Below are 25,599 nucleotides of genomic sequence, written 5' to 3' on the forward strand. Positions count from 1 at the left end.
ATGTTCAACTGGGTTCCCCCCCAGGTGCTCAGGTTTCCTCCTCCAGTCCAAAAAATATTGGTAGGATAATTAACTTCTGGAAAAACTGGCCCTGGTGTGAGTGTGTTCCCTGCAATGGGCTGGCAGCCCATCCAGGGTGTATCCCACCTGGTACCCGTTGCTCACAGGGATAGGCTCCAGCTCAGGTTAGAAAATTGATGGATGGATATCTGTATAATAAATGTAAACACAATCCAGGAACGTTTCCACACAATTTCATTATTTGGTACTTTTTGTAATATTAACAGATTTGTATGGGTTGAGAGAAAAATACTTCTCCATGTCCAATGCACAGTTCAAAAAGCTTAGAAGATATCCTGAACACAGTAGAAGCATATACCTTAATAGTAATAACACTAAATTAAATATGACATGTTTTATACTAGATTGTTGGATGGATAATTCAATCAGGGAAATAATAATGCAGTGCAAAACATAAGACAGGTCTCTGTATGTAACTGACCATCCTTCTTATAAGACCATACAAGGTGTTACTTTACAGTGAGCAGTATTCCTTATACCAGAAACATAACACTGACTTCAAAATGTATAACAGTACATCCCAAATCATGTTTGATATAAATTATAAAATAAAAATTGAGAACTATTAAATGTTTTAAATTTAAGAAGCAATTTAATTATTAAATTTATAAACCAAAACGTTTTAGTTGGAACAAAACTCAGAACATTTGAGGACCAGAGTTTAGACCTCCATCCTGCAATCAGTGTCCTATATGTAAGACCACCAGTTTTCAAACCTTCCTCCCAATCCAAATCAGTTTGGCATTTAAATGTCTCTTGTGCTGAGGAATTGCTTAAATTGCTTCCACTGAACCACCTTTCACTAAAACATAGAAAACATGAATGATTATTTCATCTTTACAAAATGAACATTCCTGAGTGTAAATGCCAAATGCAATTTTAAATCCACTTTTTGCAAACTGTAATTAACCCTCCCAGCTATTATTTTCCAAGAGTACTCAATGTGTCCCTCCTGACTTGATGTCTTCATTTTACGAAATTAATAGTTCACAGTGGCGACATCTTTCTTTCAATGAAAGTTTTCTTCAATGAATAGATGTGAAATAACAGGTCTTGTTATTTAGTGGACTAGTGGACATGAAAAAAGGACAATAAGAAAGCAACTGAAAAATGAGTGGAGGGCAGCATTTGAGGATTTGATTTAGCCATTTCGGAAAAGAATCGAGGTTTTATGTAACAGTAACGGCACTAGGTAACTAGCTCCAGATATCCATACAAGTCAGAAATTCTAATTTCTGTTTTAAAGGCAGGCAGAGTGGACAGAAATCAACATTGAAAGATGACAGCCTAGTTTAGACTGTTGTTGGACTTGCACACACAAACAGGGGACAATTTCATCAATTCCTCCTACTCACATGCTCCCAGGGGCATACTTGCATTATAGTAAGCTCTTTTCAAATGAATACTTCTTTATAATCAGGATAGAACTGCGGTGTACTCAAGTCTTAAACAGAAGATAAATAGGCATATTTTGCATTTTTAACTCAAAATATACATCTGCTCAAAAGACACAGGGAGAGGGTGCTGTGCTATTATCTGGGGGCATAAATAAGATGCGTTATGCTAATGAGAGTTGAACATTATGACAGTCTCAAACCAGAACAGGTTAAAATAGTAATCGTGATCTCCATACCCAGAAAGCACAGAACACATTTCCCTTGCAGTCTTCAACCAGCCCCTTAGCTGTAGACACAGATGCACATAGGGCCAAACCAACATCATCCACTTATAACCTAATGCCTAGTCCCATGTAGTGTGTCTTGTATGATATAGTGGGATTAAGCCTGTTTTTCTAATGATCCTCGCAAATAAGTGGGCACAGATGACTGTTTCAAAGAACAGCAAAATGATCTTGTCACCCACATTCTTATAATTTGGGCAGCAGTGTAAGTGTTCGATCTCTGGAAGAAGTTATGCCTTTTAATTGTAAACACAGCAATCTTGATATTCTGAATTTCAGGACCATAGCAATTAGCTTATCAACAAACTGATAAATGCATCCGAGAGAGCCAGGAGACCGAGCACTACCCTTCTGGTCTGAAGGATCTATTTATGCAGCATGAATGGTAGTACTGACAAAGGATTAGCATCTAGTCCTGCCATGGATGATTAATAAATGTCTAATCTAAAAATACATGTCTCATGAAAATCAATGCTGATAACACAAACCACATCTTAGTTGGTATCTCCCAAGATCTCCATTTCCACCATTCTTTCTTCCTTTCACATCTTTCCACCCCCACGCAAAAGCACAGAAAATACTGCAAATCTATTGATCAGGAGCAATCTATAACCTTTACTCTCCTGAACACCAATATACACACTGTTGTCAATATTTATAATTTAAGCATTTTTTCCCTTAGACTGAAATGTGCTTTTGTACAGCATCTAAACAAAGTAAACAAACCAACAAGCAACCTGGCCTGGTGATTAAACAGATAAAAAAGTGCCACCTACTGGTAAAAAGAGGAACTATTCTAAAAACTCATAAATTGCACATACCATGTACAGTACAGTGAAATCCAGATCTTAGATAAAGCTTTGTTTTACTGATACAGGGGATCTATACTCATATAGGTTTCATTCATATAGGGGCTGAGTGGTACTGTCTAGATCTTGTAAGAATTGTAAGGGTATTGTGCTCTGTAATAAAACAGAAGTGCAAAAATAATCAGGTGGGAAGAAACTTATTGATTGACAGAAAAAGACCACTTCATCATCTTTGAAGGCAGTATTCTCTATAAATTGCTAAAGTTCAAAGAAAAGCAGCTCTGGAAGTAATCTGTTCAACAAAGGAAGCTAAAACCCTAAAGTGACTTTCATACCTAAAATAACTAAACAAAATAACTCAATATGTTAAACCTGTACAGACAGAAAAAGTCCCCCAGTTGACCTGGAAAATATTCCAATTGTTCTGCAAAATTTTAATAATAAACCAGGATCTGTTAGACATCACGAGGTGTGAAAGACCACAGATGCATGAAAAGAGCTGGTTCATGCACAAAATTTCAGCAGACCTATCTCTAGGGACACAATTTTTAAAAACGTTTATGTATTCATCGCTTATAGACAACAAACTGAACACTTTGAGATCTCAAAAAACATCAGGGACTTCTATATAGGGGTGCCAGTGCAACAATTTCAGTAGGGTCTGAAAGCCTTTGTTTCTTTTTTATGGCGTTTCTAACCACCTACAGCCTGGAATGAAAAGACCCCTGAAGAATTATGATTGCAGACTCTGTTAAGTAGCTTGTAGAGTCAAGGCCTACAGATTAATGGTCACAAAGACCCATCTATAAATCCACCCCACCCAAGAGGTCTGTTCAAGTTAGATTTTCTGTGGAACTACACTATCTTCTTTACAAATAGCACTGCCTGTGCCCTAGTAGTACAGTTGCCATGTTATATACAGTAGTGGATACCTAACTTCTTTTATATGAACATAAGAAGCATGAAGTCTTGTTACATTATGACACTACTAGCCAGATGTCATAATTCACACTACACTGTTTCACCATTATCTAAAAGCATTAGAATTCTTTTTCAGTATCTGAAGCCCATGGTCTGTGACTCACTCCACCATCTGTGCTCTCTACAACCAAACAAGAAATTGCACACTTGTTTCCCTATCAAGCTGTTACATGCGTTTATATCTACCAGTTCTCTTCCCTCCTGTTCAGCAACTACAAAGAAACATGATGCAGCACATTCTTGATACCCACATTCATTTTTTGTTCCCCCATGTATTATTAGTGATTTTAAGATATAATGCAGCATGTTCCTTGAGAAACTTCAACAATTTCAACAAAATTAATTATTTTTTAAATAATTTTTAAAAAATGTCAGTAACAATTTTTCTTTTAGATTGGAGCTGGAAAAACACTACATGAAAGAGATTTTCCTCTTCCGTATCTCGGAGATTCACCCTGATTCCTGAATAACTCGAGGAATAAAAGGCGTTTGTTTTTAAGAAGCTTAATTCTTAAACTATCCAAACCACTTTTTCCCATTAGCAATGGTATTGTTTCTACCCATTAAGAAACACAAAACCACGAATTCAGGTTTTGTGAGAAATGTTTTAGTACCTTTCACAGATGCCTACGTTTGTGCCATGTGTCAGCAGAACTCAAGAACTTAAGGGGAAGATCTGAATTTACAGTAACTGGTATCTGAAAACGTAACTATTCAAAGGTTTTTCTTACAGAGCATTTGAGTTCATTTAATGTGCCAAAAGACAGTTTATACTGGAATAGACAATGCCCCTGAAGAAACATATGATTTATATGCAGAAATAAGAAATGAGGAAGTGGAAAAGTAGGCCAGTCCAAAAACTTGTATACCTTTATAATTAATAAAGAATTATAAGAATCCATTTCTGCTGCAGCAACAACAAAACTGACATCTTTCACATTGATCTAACAGAAACAGTCAAAGAGTAAACAAGCAACAAATTCACAGTATTGTGACGTAACCGAGCATAAATACTCAAACTATTGACTGCATGTAGCTGTTACGGCAAATATACACGCTCTAATTTATACAAGCTGTGCCTCATACATTACACTCAAACTATTTAAACAACAAGTGAATTTTGTCTCATTTCAAGCCATTACGTTTTAGCACAAAGAGCTTTATGCCTGCTTTTTTGTAAACTTAACACCACTGGCCTTTTTCTCAGACTCAATGTAATCTCAAACAGCCAAATATTAGTTAAGCACACCTTTTTCATGGTGAACACATGGTCAAAAAACTTAAGAAGGGGCTGAAATATCAGCATGATGCAGCTGTGATCTGCTGTTTAACGTCATTGTCAGTAACTGCTCAGAAAAAACACAATAATCCGAAAATATTAAGAATTTTAGTGTAAACACACCAGATACAGGTTTGTAGAGATTCATATAATTTGAAATCTGAAGAGCAATTTAGCACCCTTGTACGTTATCAGACGACACACAGGTGATTTGATTAATATTTAAATAATTTAACATTGTCATAAATAGCACACCTGAAAGTGGATTAAAGCACATTTTCCATTTTAATTGGCAAAGCTACAGAAAACCTCTTTCAAATGATAATGCAACAAACAAATCCCTAAACTATTATTATTATTATTATTATTATTATTATTATTATTATTATTATTATTATTATTATTATTAAGTGCACACCGGTAAAGCCACCAAACAGAAAATCACCAGGACAAGGTCATTTTAAAGAAATGTTGACTCCAAAAGATGCATTTCATTCTTTAAATAACAGAATGAATGCTTGCTTTATTGGACAGAGCAAAGTTTCATTTTATGCGAAAAAAGTAACTGGAAACACCAATAGCTTTTGCAACTGACTGACAGTAATCAGTATGCAACAGCGCAGAAGAAAAGTACACATTATGGGTAGAAATCTCACAGATATATTTCAAACAAAAAACAGTGATTAAGTCTTGTATCAGTGGGTCCATTATTACATAAACAGTAGTCTTAAATATTTCAATTAGGATACTAAAGACAAAAAAACATTTCAATACTCAATTTATGGAAGGAGGATTGAAGGTTTCTTGCCGTTAGTGGTTTTGGAGGGGATTACTGTAGATGTCACAGACATAAACATGCAGATGGTCAAGTAAACACTGCCTTCAAATTCAAATTCAAGAGGGGAATGATATAAAAACTGGGAACGACAGAAAACATTACCCATCTTTAGGAAAAGTGCAGTGGAGCTTGCCTCATGAATTACAATGAGACTTTCCAAATGGTTTGCTACAATGACTGCATTCCTAGATAAAACAAAAGTCTAGTCAAACATGCACAATTTATTAACTTGATTCTGAGTAACAGCATTTTGTCATTGTTTCAACTTCACAAACGTCTCTTTTAAAAATAAATGAAGCCCGAGGTCATATAAAGCCTGCTCGGTATCATCTTGTTGTAACTATAACTTCTCGTTCTCAGAGGAGATTAATGTAGACCTGTACTTTCAATTTCAATGCAGTACTGCAACACATCACAATGTCACCTTAAAAACTAATGCATAAGTTACAGACCATAAAACAGATTCAGTTTCCAAACACTCATTATTCAATGACTCTTTTTTTAATTTTTAAAAGGCAAGCCCTTTAATGTCAACAACATACATGAGGCTTCCTCACTATTTCATACTGTATAGCACTGAACCCACTGACTTTTCTGCCTGAAAAAGATCTCTTCCTGGACAAAGGCCACTGTTGGATTTACTGCTTGATATACCAAGGCAAAATAATAAGCAATTCAATTTTTATCCCATCATCTACCTTCATCAATAACAGTGGCAGCAAGTTCATTAATCTTAAAGAACATAATCAATGTCCTAGCCACACTTATTGACAGCTAAATAAATTGCTTGCTGTCACGATTGTGGGAATGCAGATATGCGTAAAGTTAAATTTAATATTCCAAGCAAGGTAAACATAAATATCATGGTTTATTAGTGTGAAAAATACTAAGCATCAGAAAACAATCCATACTAATCAAGTTTTTCTAAAGGACTAGAAGAAAAATGCTTTATATTAAAGTATAAGGCCCATCATGCGAGACAGATGCAGAAGAGGTAATGATCTGGGAGTAGCACTGTCCCAGAAGAGGCTGAATTTGATGACATACCGCAGATTTTTTGGGCTAACTAGCAGAAGTATATAAAACAAAGCTCTCACATTCAAAGGTAAACCTAAAGCTTCAGCAGCAAAACTGGAATTTCTTTTTTAAAAATCCAGATTTTTCTTTTTTAAATTTGTCATTCCACCCTGGCCATCTCATTCATAGTCTCTCTTTGATAAACCAACAATGCCAGGAACTCTGCACAACAGAAAGCACATCTACTGTAAGGAATGCTGCACAGAAACAGGCATTTGTTAATGCTCTGCTGGAAAGCAGGAAGAGTAATAAAAATATTTTGACACCGGAGATTTATTCAGGCCACAATCCTGAAGAAGGTTCCAAAGCTAAAACGTGTCATCTTACTATCTTTTTCCAGAGCTTCCTGCTCAAACATATTCATGCTAAAAAGACATCTTAAAAAGGAACATCCTCTACCCACAACTGACACACTCCTTGGCCAGAGGTAAGTATAACCTTCTTTCTTTCTCTGGAATTAAAAGTTTAATTCAGTTTTCGGGTGGGGACATCTGCCCTGACCTTAAATTACTTTTCTGTAGCCCAATTAAAACACAGCACATACCCAGGACTAAATATGCAGCATTAAACATTCATTGTGTAACAAAGATTAACTAACTTGTTCATTTCAGTATCTTTTCCTCTGTCACTGTACAGATTAAGTGCTCCTTTTGAAAGAGGTGCTCTGTAAAAGAAAGCAGACAGAACAAATACTCTGTAGTTAAAGCGACACATCCAGTCACATTAAACATTAACCTATTAAGAGATGAATTTGCATTTGTCTGAATATCTAAACAGGCATTACAGAAATTTCTACAACCGTTCTACTGCAGCAAGCAAGAGCGGTTAAGACTGTAGACCTACACAGAATATCATGATGCTGCTGTAAGTGGTGTTGGTGGATTAGTATGCAGCACTCTTCCTCCTGGATTGGAATTTCCAAACCAATATCCAGTACCAGTACCATGATCAGGGACACTGGCAGTAGGAGATGCAGTCAACAGTCATTAAACTGAGGACCTGATTAATAATCTCAAGGTCATTAAGACCTCATGCCATTGTTCAAAAGAGTAGGCATTTTAACCATGGTGTCCTGAATAAATTCCACAGTGCTTGCCCAACTGGACCTATTAAAGTCTACTCTTATTTCAGTTGAAGTTATCACACACTTCTACAGTACATGTAATCTGTTGTGAAGTGTTGGATACTACACTGCTGGGATGGATGAAGTGGGTTCCCACCTATCTGTAAAGACCTTTGTGGTACTTGTGGAAAAATCTATTTAAATGCAAATAATTAATTACATCTGCTGTCTGCCTCCGGGACAGATGCTCAACAGCAAGCTACATGACCTGGACAGACCAGAAGCTGTGGAGAAGTGAAGAAGAAAGCAAAGAAGTGAACACACAAGAATGAGATTAATTTTTTTTTGAGATTTTTGTTTGTGATTTGGACTGTCTCTCTTGTAATCTAGTTAACAGGATCCGTTGCCCAATTGGATAGAGACCAAGAAAAACCTAAGCCAGCACTCACTGTGGCTAGTGTTCAACGCTCTTTATATAGTCTCTTTTTCATCATATTGCTGCCTTTGTGTGCCCGTTTCCCCAAGACCCCATCTATTTAATGAGCTCTGAACACCACTGCACCTCAAGCAATTGGCACATTACGAAACGGAGAGTATGTGTCTTTTTTCTTTCACAAGCAAGCTCTGGAAAGTTCATTAAAAAGCCTGGACGGTTAATTAGCAGTTAGGTTTGGTACAGAAGGGCTACAATCCATTCATCATTAAGACCTCTCATACTCTCATTAACTGGATTCGTTAAACACTGGGGTTCTAAAACATTAATGCAAGGAGAAAAAAAACATTTTCATTACAAATCACAAGGAAACAATCTGTAATCACGAAAGGTGTGGAGTTGCACAAGTATAAGCCCAAAGCACTGATAGGAGAGAATTAGTGGTTATAGCATTAGCTGGAAAAACATCATATTTGAACACAACCCCTGCACAAAGTTCACAATAATAACATACCACTCTGTAGGGAACAGAACACAATATTACCCTACAATAGAAGAAAAGTGCTGTACTGCTTTTTTTGTTGGTTCTGTGCACAGTGACAGCAAAGATAATTCTGAATTCTGAAAGGCCTGGCAATGAGAATTACAGTACTCAATACAACACATCATAAAAAGTTCCACTGAAGCCTGGTTCTCCTCAACACATTACCGCTCCTCTTAGCTGTGCAGTACAGAGCCCTGGGGCCAGCTTCACGAAAGACTTCTAGGTGGCAGCCTGCTAAATCCAGTTTAATAACATTGAAGAAAATAAATGGAGAGGAAAAAAAACTCTTTAAACTTTGAAATGTTTGAACAATTGAGCTGACATCTACAAAAACACAGCATTCTGCCATGAAATAAAGCTTTGCAGAGATAGTAGAAATAAGCCAGCCAAGAGCAAAAACTTACTGAAAGAGGACCCCTGTCTGGAAAAAACACTTTATTCAGAGAACTTTTGAAACAATATTTATTTTAAATTGGGCAGCTGCAAGGCTGCTGCTGCTTCATCTAAATATTAGTGTGATTCAGGGACAGAGAAAGACTACAGTAATATATGGAACACACTGTGACTTATTTAAAAAGTGATCACGAAATCATAAATGCACATGATTTGTATTTTTCTGTCTCACTTAGCTCAGATATTGAGTTTATTCAAATTTATTTTTTAATGTAAACGGTACTAGCGATGTTTTGACATGCCAGTCTCTGTGTAGTTATAATGTGGATACTGCTTAAAGAGAAAGGGTAGACCCACATCAGTGTGTGGAACAGGAGGGAACAAAATAAATAATACATTTCACATGAGTGAACATGACTATTTTGATTGTGGACAAGTTTGGGTTTTGAGAAGTCTCAGAGAGAGACTGTGCAAATTAACCCTCTAATGCATACAGAGGGTCTTTTAAAGAAGTTGAGTTTGGGGTTCTGTTTAATGCTTTTGGTGACTATTTCCCTGCATATAAGGAGTACTGCTATTGACCTTACACCTGCCTTTGTGTATCTGTTTTCCCTGAGATCCAGTTATTTCCACATGCCTGTCCCCAGTAGTGTTGAAAGGGCTTGTGTCCAAACAGCTCTGAAGCTATTAACATAAAAACTAAAATAACATTATAATTCAACAACAGGTGCTATTAAAGACTTGTGCTGGGATGGTTCAGAAAAGACTGTACTTCACCACCCCTATTTCAAAACTTTCTAACAAAAGCAAGGGTTTTACTTCCTTAATAACTAATTTCTTTAACTGAAGGAGCTATAAACCATTTGGAAGCGTTCGTTCCTCTTCTTAGCAATGAAAACAGAACCTTGGTGATAAAATTCCACCTACAGGTATAGCATTCAAGCAGGAATTCTCCCATATTGATACCAATTATTTACGCACCACATGTGATAGACTCCTGCTGTTTAACAATCAACTCCATATGTGCCATATGTGCAGTTTTACTACAGAATTGTTTAGTTTTTTTATGTAAGTAAAGGACACTTTGAAACAAAGCTATTAATCTCAACCTTAAGCCTCCCCCTCAGAAACTCTTATTGTGGAAAATTCCAGAACTAAGATTGTAATACCTTTTTTTTGGATTCCCAAAGGCCACTTATAAAATCTGCACATTTTCTCCACAAATCAATTAAGAACAAACAGGTGCCTGAATCAAGTGTTACTAACCCATTCAGATTTCACAATGAGCCATGTATTCAAAAAAGCTGTTGTCTCTACCCTGTACTTTTAACTGGTTTCAGAAGCAGAGTTAATAATGGCATTTATTAAGCCTATTAAATAGCCTGTCACAATCCTTCTCACACCAGCTTTGTAACTAACAACTAGAACATGATGAGCATCAACAAGATTGTTTTCTTTCCTGTTTCTAATCTTAATTATGATGGACTCGAATCCTTTTTTAGCAAAAGGGGAAAAAGGGAAGATATAAGTGTTGTTAGAGACATTGTTCAACATCTTTCAAACAGCTCAATTGCACAGCTGAGTTTATAAAATGCCCATTTAGGCATTATACAAAAAAAAGATAAACTTTTCCAACACAACTTAATCAGCTCAGCCATTCCTTAACGAGTAGGTGGAGGGCCAAGCTTAATCCTCCTCGGCTCCACTGGAGAGACATCAGATAAACACAAATGATATTATGGCATGCAGTTACAGTCAAATAAAATTCACAAGTCTTCTCTGTTCGTCAACAATTTGTATGATATCCCAGGTTCAGAGTCAAAGAAAAGTTCAACTTGGAAAAGTACAGTAAATCTAATTAAAGACAATTAGAATTCTTAATCTAACAAAGCATTAAAGCACATTGCTCTATAGCACTGATTTGCTATAAGAGCATCACACGGCAGTCTTTTACAGCAGAGCATTGAATTCTTTACTAAAAGCATTGACAATCTACGGGGAAGAGAACAATCACAGCAAAGCATTTTCGTGTTCCAGCTTCTCATTTCTTTTTGTGCCTACGCAGGAGAGTTAACATCAATTGAAGGAGTGATGGAAGTCTCAAAGCAAAACTGCAAGGTTGCAGGAGCCAGGCAAGGCACAGGAGCTGCTGATGTGTAGCAACAAGACACCCGAGCCCAGTCGAGCCTGCCCAACCCGGATGAAGCACAGCGAAATATAACCGCCCACTTGGGTAACGTCCACTACAATCTACTAATGAGATAACCTATAACTAAAGCAGGGACATCTGGAGTATGGCGACAGATGTGCACTCTGAACGAGTGTTTTTAAAGGCTGAACAAAAGCGTGCCATTTCCTAAGGAGAGCAGACATTTACTGTATCCATCTTATTGCCCACCTGTTAGACACAATGTCCAGAACTTTAATTTCAGGAAGTTACCCAATCCATTGATTTAAAATAGGTCATGAAACGTGCCTAGAGTCATCAAGTAGTGTCTCATCTTTGCCTCTCTCTATTTCTTACTGCATTTGTGCAACCCATTGCTCCCCCAGAAAATGATTAAACTGTAGTATGGATAGTAGTATGGATTTCTGTAGTATTTTATGGCCAAAAACAAACCCAGGATTTGATATTTAAAACAAATTTAGTTTTTGTTAAATCTGCAGTATAGAGTTACATTCAGTTCTGTAAGGTCTTTAAAGAACAGACCCATTAAGTGTTAAAGTGTGAACAGCCTTGTAAGAAAATGCCTGGAAATAATCTGCTCAGTAAAATCTGAACACCCAGTGGCAAAGTACCCTGAGCTTTTCATATATTCTCAGCATTATGTGCATGACTGAGCAATTCAACAATCCACAATCAATGTGCATCCTCCAGAAATAACATGTATAACGTATACTTTGATATAGGCACACCATATTATATATGGATGCATTGGTAACCTGTGCTTCTTGTATAATATATAGTTTGTATATAGCATGCTTAGTGTTTATCGGAGAATTACAGTACAATACACAGGCAGTTGTTACTTTGTATGGAGCAACTGAGTCCAGAGAAAATCTCACCTATGCATCCAAAAATTAATTTCAGTTTGACTACAAAACAAACTGAACCCCACAACACTGCACTCCATCACCACGCCCTTCACTTCACCACAAGGGGGAGCCCCAGTATCCCACAAAAAAGATTAATGTTCACAAAAAAATTATACTTGAAATAAATTAAAATACACAGAAATGAGCCTTAAATTAATATAATCAAGCATTTTTAGCAGACCTGATGTGGAGGGGAAAAAAGGAAAAGATATGAGAAAACAAACTCTGACGCCCCATGAGTCTATGCACAGGTACAGACAGGAGCATTAATAGAGCAAGCACTGCTTCAGAGAGAGGACACTATCCAGACCTTTTCTATGGAATATCCAAACATTTCTCATTGAAACATCCAAACAGCATTAATAACTCTTGAACAATACAATACTTTTTTATTTTATAATGTTTTACAGCGAAAACATTGTAGTTGATACCTGAATGAAATGCAAAAAGAAAAAAAGTTTAGGGTCACACCTGAAGAAGCCTCAACTGCTGAAATAGTGAATTTATTCAATAATACAACTGCTTTGCAGTAGGCAACAGTAAGGTGCTTTGGAAAATGGCTTTGTCCAATTAAACTGAGAAAAAAATATTATGAGCAGGTATTTTTAGCTTGCTTCTAATTTCAGGATGGAAATATGTTCTACAATTACTTTGGAATGTTCTCCCCAGTCTCTGTCACATTTGAGAAAGATTAACCTCTGTGAGGATAAACACTAGCAGATGTGAATAATGTATCATTTAAAGAGGGACTCAGTTCACACACTTTGGGTCCTTACACTACTTCAAAACTCAGTGCTAAGTGCACACTTAGCTTTGTTCAGAGAAACTGTTACAGTATTGTACTACCCTAAATACAAACAATGGTTATCAATTATCAAATGAAAACCAGAAACAATATCCACCAATACTAAAGTTACACAGCAATAATAGTACAAACCTTACTGACAAAGAATGCCTGAAACGCTGTAAGCAAATACTGTTATTAAAGTTTAACTCATTTGTGTTTATTGTTTCACAATGCTGCTGTATATGTTTAAGATCTGTACTTGAAGTGGTTACTTTAGTTTATTATAAAAGGGCACAAATGATAAAGGCCAAAAATAATATGTCCTGAGACCCAAAAACCAGAAAGCCTCATTCTTTATGAGATCATATATGCAATAGATGAAGCGGGTGAAAACAGCTTACAGAGTGCACTAAGCACGAGCTGCTATTTAAAGAACTGGACAAGCTGTGTATGTTGATCGTCTATTGACACAGCTGAACAAGAACAGGCTGATGTCATTCTAATGTTAGAGCACAACACATGTTCCCACATGAGTTGTGCTCTATAGGAGCTATTAGAGCACGCACAGGTACACATACCAGCTGGCATTTACAATTCCCTTTCATGATATGAAAGCAAATGGACATGTGGGCCAATGGCAATGGCATTTATTACTTAACTTGTTAGCAAAGCCTCCAGATTATCTGTATCCAAGCACACAGAACAGCAGACTTCAGCAGACTTATCCTAATAGCCTGCAACATTAAAAAGGTGTCAAGGCAAAGCTAGATTTAAATCATCTTAAAACCTGAAGGACACCACTGAACACAATCCCCAGATGTTTCTTATTCTGTACTTATAATGTTTACATTTTGGAATATGCAGTTTTCCCCCTGGTGTGTTGTCATGTTCGCCCCTTCACACAGGTCTCCACAGCACCATAGCACACTCCCACAACTGACCGGGAGAGACTGAGCGCTCCACAAAAGCAAATTAAATGAGCTTCATTCCAAATTTGGTGAATACTACTCAGGACGGTTCTACAAACATGGCTGGTACAACTGACCAACAGAAATTCAACATACAACATATAAACATATATGTTTCTAACATATGTTGTTTATTATTTTGTGTTCACATGTCTGGGAAATATGAGGCACACATTTTAGGAGACAATGGTGCACATACTGCTGGAGTGGGTAATTTTGGATTTTCCATTAAAAATTTAGTGTGATCAGCAGGAGAAATCTGCCTTTTTTGACAACTCCTCTTTATAAGCCAGTGAATCTTGACCTTGTCGACTTTTTCCAATACTGCATTAGTTTTAAGTGCTCATGGAAGAGATGTGTGAAGTGATGCATTTTATTACTCAGGGCAAAAACACTCTTCATTGAGCTGAAATTACCATAATCACCACCTCTCCACAGGCTTCATATGAAAACTGCTAATGGAATATTCTAAGGATGGTATTTTCCAAAGGAAAAACCAGGTGATATATAGAAAGCAATGTAGTTTAGTGCTGAAAAAATTGAATATACAGCCAAAGAGCACAAGCTTGCAGCTTGTAAAATCTAAAATGGACCCAAACGCTAATGCTATTGAATGTAAAATCTTATAAAATCCGCAAAAACATAATACAGCCCATGCACAGACTTCATGCTACTGAACCTTCAAGACATAGTTAAACCGGTGATACCAGATCTCCAGCACAGGCGTCAGGAAGGAGTAGGGTGCTGACTGTGGTGGCTTACTTTGGATCTTTAAACTGAGAGACAGCTGCCTCAGACTATTATTGACACTCCTGGAACTAAGCTAAAAGAACTGGAGGTCAATGGAGGAAAGTCATACACCAATACATGTCTATTTTTCTGGAATGCCGTTAATTAGATTCTAAGGTATTTTGAATCGAAGCAATGTTAATTTTCCCTTGATCATGTAACTGGCAAGCCCTTTGCAGCGTTATTTAATTAGAATTCCTGACCATTTTTTAATTAAACATTTGGAGAATGTTCAGGGCCTGCTGAGAGCTTTTACAATGTGTAACAGAAGCAAATTCTAGCAGCTGCTGCTCAACAGAAAATCGAACCCCCCCCATTGCTATTTAACCCCTTCCAGAAAGCGAAACGTGACTCATTTACGAGATTGGCAATAGTTCCAAAAAGAGATTACATGTTTCTTTCAAATTCATAGTTTGACAATTTATCTAAATTTATGTGCCTTCAAAATTAATATTTCTAATAAGCGAACTCACAAAACTCGGGAAAATATACTGAACTTCAAAAGAAACAGCATTGTGCATTTACATTTTGAGAAAACTAAACCTTCACAAATTTGTAGTCGAATTTTGATTGATCATTCATGACTAGTCATGAATAACATGACTACACTAGCCAGAGTTAACAGGCACATGCTTATCTAAGCTTTAAAATAAGAATGTTGAGCAAAGCATGGATAGCAGGTGCACAGCTTGTGTTGCTTCCAACAATGTCCACAGACATACTTGCATGTTAATAAAAATATGAATGAGCTCACTAAATGTACCTCTCATGTTTGAGAAATACAAAGTCAGTAGATCTGCAGCTAAAATGCTTTTATTTTTATCTTGATGAGTCCGAATTTCCCCAAAAAAGGGGGATCAAATTCAGCCCCAGTGTGATCAATTTCTGCTGGCTAAAAATCAAAACCGTTTCCGTTAATTTAGTGAAAAGCATAAAATATACAAATATTTCCAAGTTGCTTGTGGCAGCTATAATGTTGCAAAAATTAGCCTTCTCAGTATGACTCACTTTAGTCAGTCTGTCTGTTTGTACAAGAAGCCAGTTTTTTTTTCCCTTCAGAAGAGTTACCAGTGAAGCTGGATCTGTGCTTGAGGAAGTGTGGTCTTCGCCAGGGGCACTGGTGCAGATGGGTCACAACGAGACAAGCTGTCACTTCATTTCAAAGCAAGGAGATTAACAATAACCAAGGCCATCGCAGTTTTCTTCCTTTCATAGTGACACGGTATTTCTGTACTCCCTGTGACAGAAATGTAAATGAATTTGCACGTCATGCCACTTTAAACACAGACACACATATATACATAGTAAGGGTGTTCTCTAAAGGTCACACTAAAATTAATGTCTAGTAAAGTTCGTGGATTGACCAGTGCACTTTTTTAGCAACAAAAAAAAATGCACAGCAGTTCTATCATCTTTGATTTACTGGTGTATTTACAAGCTACAGGCACAACATGTCAAATTGCACTCATTAAAACAAATGCAAATGGTATAGTTTCCAGCAGACATTCCACCAGTTGGAAATTCACTTTGTATGGCAGATGCACGTGGTCAGGCGAGCATTCCATGACAAACATTCTGTTACTGTTTCATAAGACCTGACAGACTCACATGACCACAGCAGCTTAGTTTAAGGTTTCACAAAGCGACCCTAGCAAGCAGCCTAAAACAAAAATAATTCAACATATTGTGGAATATACAGTACAATTTCTGCAATATTCCAATTTACTGTAGGTAGGACCTCATCGATAACACCAGTGCATTAGGCAGCAATGCATTTACTGGTTTTTCCTAAGGAACTGATGTTCAAAAAGCAATAGACTCATATTTTGGAGAGGAGTCATGTGGTTCAGGAAGGCAGCTGAGCGTCATCTAACAGGATCAGCTAGGTCAGCAGGAGCACTAGAATCTGCTTGTTCATTCCAATCATTTCAAACACAGATGGCACACTGTTTACTCAAAGGCACGTGTATTATTTCAGTATTATTAACATCTCTCAAAAACGTGAAGATTCTTATTGCAAGCTATTCCAAAATATATGTCATTCATCAGAAACCAGATTACTCCTGGTGCAAGTCTCTCTATAGTGTGAGTCTATAGTCTGAACAGGACACCAGTGCATTACATGGCTCATGCACTGACATTTTAAAACAGATAAACAAAAATGACATACTCATCTGATTGACTCAAAACAGCCCACCTATGCTGCTCTGACAAACACCAATGTTCTTCCTTTCAGAAATCTGCACACCTGAGTCTGCTTTCAGCTTCTCTGTTTCTGCAAGACTCTTTATAAAGTACCCTCCTCGGACCCAGAACAAAGCTCACCGGGATGCTGTCGAACATCCCTTTCTTTACATTAGACTACAGAATTAAAATTTTGATGAGATGGCACTAGGAATGTAAGACAATCTATTTTACCATTGATTTAATGATGTGACATGTGCCCCTCTTGCTGCTGTAATGTCATAAAATGCAGCAGGCCACACTAAGAGCTGAATACCAATAGAAACATCTACCAAATGATATACCCAGTGTCCTTATCCAAGGGCTCTCTGCCTAAGGGAAGCACAAGTACAAATGTTCAATGTATTTAACCAAAGGAATGGGGAGGACATAAAACATTTACAGCCTCGTGCTGCAACAATCGCATGCCCGCCGATGACGTCATGTATCATTTTCTATGAAGTGTTCTTCATTATTGTATTAATGTCCCTATTCAATTAAAATTGACGCACATTACATCACGCTAATTAGCATTCTGGACATCCACTTCCTTCCTGCAAGTTTCGAACAAGAGCCAATATTGTCTTACAAGTTAACGACCCAGCATGTAATCGGTCTTGTCATGTTAAAAAAAGGTTTTCTACACTCTTGGAAAACAAACCAAGGAAAGCTAACTGATGTGACAAAGAGACACATTCACTAACTAATCTTAAAGCAAGTCACAAGGGGTGCCTGCTGACAATAGTAACTATTTATTCGGTCATCTGACTGAAATCATCCCAGAGTGTTAACCACAAAGGCTCACAGACAGCAGCAGTTGCGTGCACATTTAGCACAATAGTACAGCCTGACACCACAGACTGCGCCAATATAAGGGGCTGTTGTTTAGTAACCATTCTTCAGAAGCTCCAGTCAAATTTGGAAAACAAAAACGTGAGAGGCACCATACAAAGCTAAGTCTTTGTCAACAGCACAGGCATCCTTCCCTAAATTTACACAGTTTGTCAGTTTTGTTTTTAATTGGTCACAAGAGGCAAGAGACAAAAGGACTGAGAAGAAACTGACTCCTATTTCTGCAATCTGAACAACACAAAATAACGTATTTGCCAATATTTGTATGATCAGTGTACTGAACTTCTCATTTCTTTCATCTGTTTCAACATTCCATTTTTGTGGTTGAATACATAATATGAATGAATATGAATATGTATATGAAAACAATATAAAATATTAATTTGGATTATTTTCCCAACATTACAAAAACAAATTAATACCTTGAGGCCACAGCTGGCAACTTTTGGCTTAACTAAATAAATGTAATTTATTTGAATGAATTTACACAAGCTCCTTAAAAAATGATTTAGGATTTCCTATAAATCAAGTGGCACGGTGGCATCCCAGGACAAGAGTTGGATAACCTCTTGTAGGAATGATTAAATGATACAGGCTATGACTCCCTAAATGATTGTCAGGCCACAAGTGTCTGCAGGACATGAAGCCCCCATGATAAGTCGCACTGCAATAGTCATTTCACACTTCTGTTATTCATGAATAGAGGAACTTGACAAAAAAATTCTCCATGCTTACATTGTTTTTTTCAAGCCACCGAAAGCTGGCAACACATCGATTTGTGGATTATTTTGTTCCAGAAAAATACAACATTAAAAACATTAAAAATTAAAAAACATTAAACATTTTTCTTCTTGTAGACAATGCAGTTATACTAGGTTTAAAGTATGATTGTTATATAAAACATACAGTAACTCTAGTAACTGACTACTAAACAGACAGGAAGGCACTGCCATCATGACCTTGTCTGGGTACAGGGCATTGTTTGTGATGGCACGTGGCAGTATTGACACTAACTGTGGTGAAAAACTTTGCACATCTTTTATAAAGATATTCAAAAGATGGCAAAACTAATGTTAGAAAAGGAAAAGTGGCAAGCAAATTCAGCCTTTGAAGATTATATAGCTGCGTCCCATAGCCACAATGTCAGAATACTGTTAGCGCCCAGTAGTTTTTGTCAGATCTCTCACGTCTGTGTGAATACACCTGTTGCTCAGTATGTCAAACACGTCACTGAGGTTGTCCTTAAATCACTGATGCCTGAATACTTTGTTCACCCTGTCATTTGGTTTCACTCACCTTACTTGCGTATCACTCAAACTTAGCATGTCAACCAGCATTAAAGGTCAAACAGCTACCCTAAGGGAAAATATTAATACTTACATGTCACTTTCAATGTGTGTGTTTTAGTTCACTTGTCACAGCTGTAAAATATAGAGCTCTGGGTCGCAGCTTTGAAGGATTTATAAATACACAACCAATGACATGTCCAGAATTTGAGTCGTTTTTGCTGATCATGCCATCTCAAGGAGAGCCACTGGGGACATTGCAGGCCAGAGTAGAGGTAATGCCTTCTGAATCCTGTCTGCGTGTGCCTGGAATTCTTGAGACATATGTGGATGTTCTGAGCTGTGCAAGGAAACGTGTCTGGCTATCAGAATAAAACTCTTCAGATATTAATCTGAATATAAAAACATTTGTGTTCAACAAAAATGACCGATGACAGAAATGAGAAATGCTTACGACGTTCAGCAATTTACACCATCACAATGTCGTAGTCATCAGTTATTCACATCGTAGGGAGTGAAACATGCAATAGTAACCCCTCCACACACGTTAGTAGTTTTTACAAACTAACATCTGTGAATTTACTTTTTGGTTGACCATAAATCAATCATTATATTATAAATAAGTTTATACAAAGATGACCTGGTGCGTTATTTTACAAAAACAACAACATAAAAATGTTTCTTTGCACAGGCCAAATAAAGGCATGCGCATTTATTCTTATGCCCATAATATTAACTTATTTTTTTAAAGAAATTAAAGAACAGACAACTACTTTCTTCTCCCATTTTAGAGTCACTGTTGAAGTTCAGCAGGTAACTATTGCTGCAATACATATTGAGTGAACTATATACTTTTTGTCTTTTGTAGTTTTTTGTTGCACTGCTTACATTTTTAACAAACAAAAAAGCACTGATCCACAACCGAAACGTTCCACAACCACAACCGAAACGCAAAAAAGGACTTATTTCTGCAAATATACTGATCTCACTCTGCATATCAAGACCTGCACTTAAAACATATGTTATTAAGACTGGAAACAAAGAGAATAAATAACCAATAAATTCAATAAACCAATCTGCCGCTTAGAAAAAAATAAGCATCAGAAAATAGGTAAGCCTGTTAGCAGAGGTATGTCATCCTTTATTATCTCAATCTGACATGAATGCTTTCTTACAAAATGAAATGATTAGGACTTCAGTAATACCTTCATAGTCTCCCTATTCCTCCACGGTGTCCCCTGCCATGATATGAACATAAAAATTCAGACAGAAGATAAGCCAAAGCTAATGTGAGAATAGAAGCCAAGATATTTAAATTCCTTCATAAGGCCTTTTTATAGCAATGAACAAAGTATTCTCAGAAATAGCAAATCATCATGGACTTCATTAGATAAAAATTATACTAGATTCCATTCCCTATAAACCATTTGTGTTCTTGCAGACAAGCCGACTTCCCATGTCAACCACTGCACTTCAAAAATTAGAAACCCCTCAGCATACGGCACTGTCGCCTGGAGATCTTTATTCAAGGCTGTCAGTTCAAATTGCCTTCTTGCAAATGAAATGTCTCATCAGCTCCATCATTAATGTGAGTAGTACCTCCTTGATGAGCACTTAATATTCATTTTCCAGAATTCACATTTGCTCAAATTAATAAAATCACCGTCAGCATTAAACAGTTTCTTCCGTACGATTGCAGGATGAAACGACATGAGATTCAGATCTCGCGCCCGTCACGGTCACCTCATTCAGCATCAGCTCTAATAACAAGTGTTTATTCATTGGATGCCTATCCTGCTATGGAGGATCCTTGCCTGTTTCAAGATAAGCAGCACACAATAAGATTCCTTCATTATATCCAAGTCTTGCCCTTATTCTCATATTAACCCCAGCAAAGAGTTTAATTTGCCAATGACACTTTGCAAGGCTTGACTATAGATAAAATAGTGTTCTTCTACAGTTTTAGTGAAGTAATATGTCCAGGTTTATAAACTGATTCCCTCTTGGGAGGCAGTTAAGGGAATGGAACAAGGACTTTGTAAGATGTGCCCTTCTGTAGTTAATCCCACACAGTGGATTGCTTAAATCAAAATTACAGAATTAGAAGGCATAACTCTTAATTTTGAGCCTTGTTTTTCTCATTTGAAAAATGTAAACAGAAACATCTGCTATTTATAACCCGCTTGCAAAACCACTCACTTGTTTTTTTAATTTAAAAAATGTAAATACTTGTATTTTTTTTAAATTACTTCTGGATCGCGGCAGCGACAATAATAATACAAGTCTCACGTGTAAAGATAGGACTACTACAATTGCACAGCCAAGAGAAATCTTTATATAACTGGAAACGACAAGAAAAGGAATGAGGGGACATACATTGCGCAGTACCTGTCGTGTAGCCCGATGGACATCAGGTCCCCTCTGTGTGCAGGGTGGTCCATGCCTTCACCCAAAGCTGCTCCTCTGCCAACACACCAGAGACAAGGGAGTCACCATCGCTGTTTGCACAAAGATGTAACACAATAACCACATGCTTTGCATTAAGACTACACAGCACTTTCCCCACCAACAGGACCCTAAAGTGCTTCCCATAAAGGAAGGATTTTACCCACCACCAAAATACAGCAAACTCTCTGAGTGTGCTAATAACTCATTGCAAGTCAGATTAACCATATTTATTTTTTTATTGTTTTTCGGTAGACAACATTAAGTCAGATGGAATTAGTGTTAGAATTGGCTGTAAATGTGTTCATTATTAATATTTCTACCTAATTGTACCATAAGAACTTTACAAACAAAAGGAGCCTTTTGTATTGTCTGCCCTGTTTCGTTGTATGTACTGTACATGTCTCGCATTTTTTAAAGACACCACCTTGTCTAAGATCAATAGCAACAGTTGTACAAATTAATGTTGCTTTTTATATTGTCAATATACTGTACAATAGTTCCACATTATCTTAATTTATTTCTCACATAATATCCCTTGAACTTTTACTTTGGTGGATTCTGTGTCCCCGTTAAAAATACTTAAACTTAATATGAAACAAAATGATCTGACGAGCTTCTCACATATCATCATAACACAGGTGCTATGTTAGGTATAACAGCCCCTCAAACAGATTTTACAGGTGATGCTGATCAGAAATCTCAGAGACAGTATAACAATTTTTTTTTACTCTTGAAGGTTTCCCAATTGATATAAATAAACACCTATCCTCAGTTTATTTGTTCCTCAGAAACTGGTCGTATTGCAAAATCTTGCTAATATTAAAATCACCATTCCTTTACATGTAAAAGCAACAAGTCATTTCCAAGGACAGAAAATCATCCAGTACTGATTTTGTCAGAATAAGAAGATTATTGCATGTTTATGATTTTAAAAAAAATTAGCCCAGCTTGAATTACTTTTTGTGAAGATGGATGAGGGCAGGAATTAAATGTTTTCATGTACTGTAGTCATCTTTTCTTGTAGCTAGTAGTTCAGGTGGGTAGCTGCGTCAGCATGCGTAGGCTGCAAAGGAACAAGTAATAGGTTTATTCCATGCTTCTTCAGAAGGCTCCACAGATGAAACGCTGTGTTTTCTTTCTTCTTTTTTTCAGCATGGAATAAAGCTATTACTTGTTCCTTTTCTTGTAGCTAGCTCATCTTTGGAAAACTTCTCTGTAGATTGGGCCTGCTACACAAAGATATAGACATAAAGAAAGACATTTAGAAGAATTATATGTTCTTCGCCAGGCCCTGCTGGATTCACCAGAAACGGAATGAGACACTGACTATATGACAAACTGTGTCCTATCAAATAGCTGCCACACACTTTAACTATGTACAACACAATATAAAACAAAAGAAAAAACAATGCAACTAAAAATGGTTCTAAACTCTATAATCTCAGATATGTCTAAATCCAGTGCCAGTAATAGTGCCAAATACCATTTAAAAAGCAAATGGGAGAAATCAGAATAAGCAGAAAATAGCTTTCCCATAAAAGTCCCCATAAGTCTTAACCAAACATATTGGCTACTGTTCTTAATCATTATTCCCATATAATATAGGAAAGTCATTACCTTATATACTCTAGCAAGAGATATTAATTCAGTAATAACCATGACCACAATGTTTCACTTCTTACTCATTTCAAATGTCCCTTTCCATACTTCCAAAACAGCAATATTCAATAACTGCCTTTGTTACATTTTTTCTTGTGAAATACAACACTGAATAATGCTGACACTTCTATTATCCAACCCAGCTCATAACAGCTCTTCAATTGCTTTTGGGAAAGAGATGTCTGATTGAATCTATTTAATATAAAACACGGGTTGAACTGCACTTGAAACTGAAGCAAGGCGATTATTAAGCAGAAATGGGGAGGAATGTACTTGCTCATTAAAAATAGTCTGTGGGGCAACAGCAACAGCATACAGGATTCTGCCTTTACCATCAGAGCTCTTAGAACATGTTTCTCATGTTTTTCCCACAATGCATCACTGAATCTGACTGGCTCATGTCCAGGGCTGAGTAAGATGCACTATGAACGGTTGAGAAAGAAAGCAAGGGGTTATGACTTTCAGTACGTAGCAGTCACAAGGTTGGTAAGTAATCGGTCCTAGAATGCTATCCACCCCCTTCCTGAGGGAGCCCAAAACGTCAATTTCAAGTACTGTACGTGACAAAGAGTATTTGTATCTGACAGTGCCTTGTACTTCCCGTCCCACATTGTATTTTGGAATTGCAGAGCTAGCTCTGAAGCAATTTCTTAAGCTAAGTTACTTGGGGAGCTCTAAGAACTAAGATTCTGGACTCTTTTAGGGGAAGCTCTTGCTCTACAACTGGAGCAAAGTGCTTCAATCGGATTGTTTGTTCTCAATTGACGTATCTGGAGGATGACATGGTAACATCTGTTTGCATTGCTGTCTCTAGGGTATAGGACGATGGATTCAATTCCTGGGATGCTCTCCGCAGGGAATTTGGATGTTCTCCTCATGTTCCCAAAGAGGGTACTGGTAGGTTAATTGGCTTCTGGGTAAATTGGCTCTGATGTGCGCGTGTCCGTGTCCGTCTGTCCCGTGATGGACTTGTGTCTCTTCCAGTGTTGATTCCACCTGGTGCACATTGCTTGCCAAGATAGCCTCCAGCTGCCCTACAACCTTAATTGGATGGTTAGAAAATGGATGGATGACTTTTCTGGTTAAATAAAGGATTTTGCAAATTATCTTTCATAATATTAAAGCATAAATTAAATCTCACTCATAAGTGAATGAATAAGTGAAATCAAGGTTTCTGAGACTTAATCTTTAGTCTTCTTTAGTTTGAACAGATTTGAATTCCCATGCAATTGAATTATCTTGGACACACAATTCAGGATTTTGGTATCGGGTACCTATGAAGGCGACAAGCCTTTAAAACTGACAATTACTGAAATGTTAGCAAAGCTGATTACTTTAGAACTTTAGAACAAAGATTTAAGGGTTTTCTAGCTTTCAGAATCTATCAATCATAAACAATAACAAAACAGGTAAATATTTGTAACTTATAATGCCTCTAAGATATACGCTGTCCAGTCATTACAGCATCGCTGTTTCACCCCTATAGTTTACCTATATATTGGAATATAACATCTGTTGAGACATTGCTTTCCAGCTTAGTGAAACAGCCAAAGTGATTTAATATTTGCATTCTTAATATATTTTGTCTAGCATTCAGTTTTTTGCTTTCACGTAAGAAAATCTAAGAGGCAACTAGATTTCTGAGATGTGTCTTAATTTTATCCTCCTAAAAGTACAGGCACACTCAAAATATACAAACTGTGATGGAGTTGTCTTGGCACTTTTATTAATTGAGAAAAAAGATGAGACATTTGGTTGCAATTTAGAGGACTGCTCAAATGCACAATTAAATCTCTTCAATCCACTACACTAACATTCAACACTACACTTATCAGTTTACAATAATACTTAAACTGATCTTCACACCTCTTTGTCAAGTCCCTTTGACAACACAGCAGTCTCTTTTTCACAAGGGGCCAAATGAAGAGGATTAATTTGAGTACAAAGGGGTGCTTGAACCTACGCAGTTTCCTTGCTGGGACTTTAAGAGAGGCTTTTTAATTGTTTTAAGTGATTTAAAGCACAGAGAACAGAAGCCAGTGTAAGAATATGGCGTGTTCAAGACAAGTCTTTGAGCCACTTAGGAATGAATTACACACACACTGGGCTTGTGAGCGTGAGACCAGAGAGGCTGCTTGCCTGTTAGTACTCAATGTTAGCACACAAGCCTGTGCTCAAATCGGTGGTGACAGTTTTGTTTTCCCCTGTCACAGAACCCTCCTAACTGTGGGATCCTCAAATGCAGGAGAGCTACCTTAAAGAGTGCCCTATGCTATAATTGAATACACTGAACATTTCCATTCCCACAAACT

At 37.1% G+C, this 25,599-nt stretch overlaps 1 protein-coding gene across 21 annotated transcripts in view; it reads right to left on the reverse strand.

Moving 5' to 3' along the window:
• klhl13 (kelch-like family member 13) overlaps positions 1–25,599 on the reverse strand; it is a 121,139-nt gene that overhangs the window by 66,097 nt on the left and 29,443 nt on the right. For 4 of the 21 annotated variants that reach the window (XM_088649071.1, XM_088649061.1, XM_088649054.1 and 1 more), the window contains exon 2: positions 21,569–21,643. The exons of 1 other annotated variant lie outside the window; for it this stretch is intronic. In XM_088649071.1, coding sequence (XP_088505197.1) covers positions 21,569–21,621 — 53 coding nt within the window. In that variant the 5' untranslated portion in view covers positions 21,622–21,643. Of the gene's footprint in view, positions 1–7,344; positions 7,411–21,556; positions 21,679–25,599 lie in introns of all 21 variants that reach the window. 16 more of the 21 variants (XM_088649069.1, XM_088649060.1, XM_088649052.1 and 13 more) reach the window with 7 other exon arrangements.

Source organism: Lepisosteus platostomus, chromosome 10, assembly GCF_059453375.1.
Source record: "Lepisosteus platostomus isolate fLepPlt1 chromosome 10, fLepPlt1.hap1, whole genome shotgun sequence".
Classification (NCBI taxonomy): domain Eukaryota; kingdom Metazoa; phylum Chordata; class Actinopteri; order Semionotiformes; family Lepisosteidae; genus Lepisosteus; species Lepisosteus platostomus.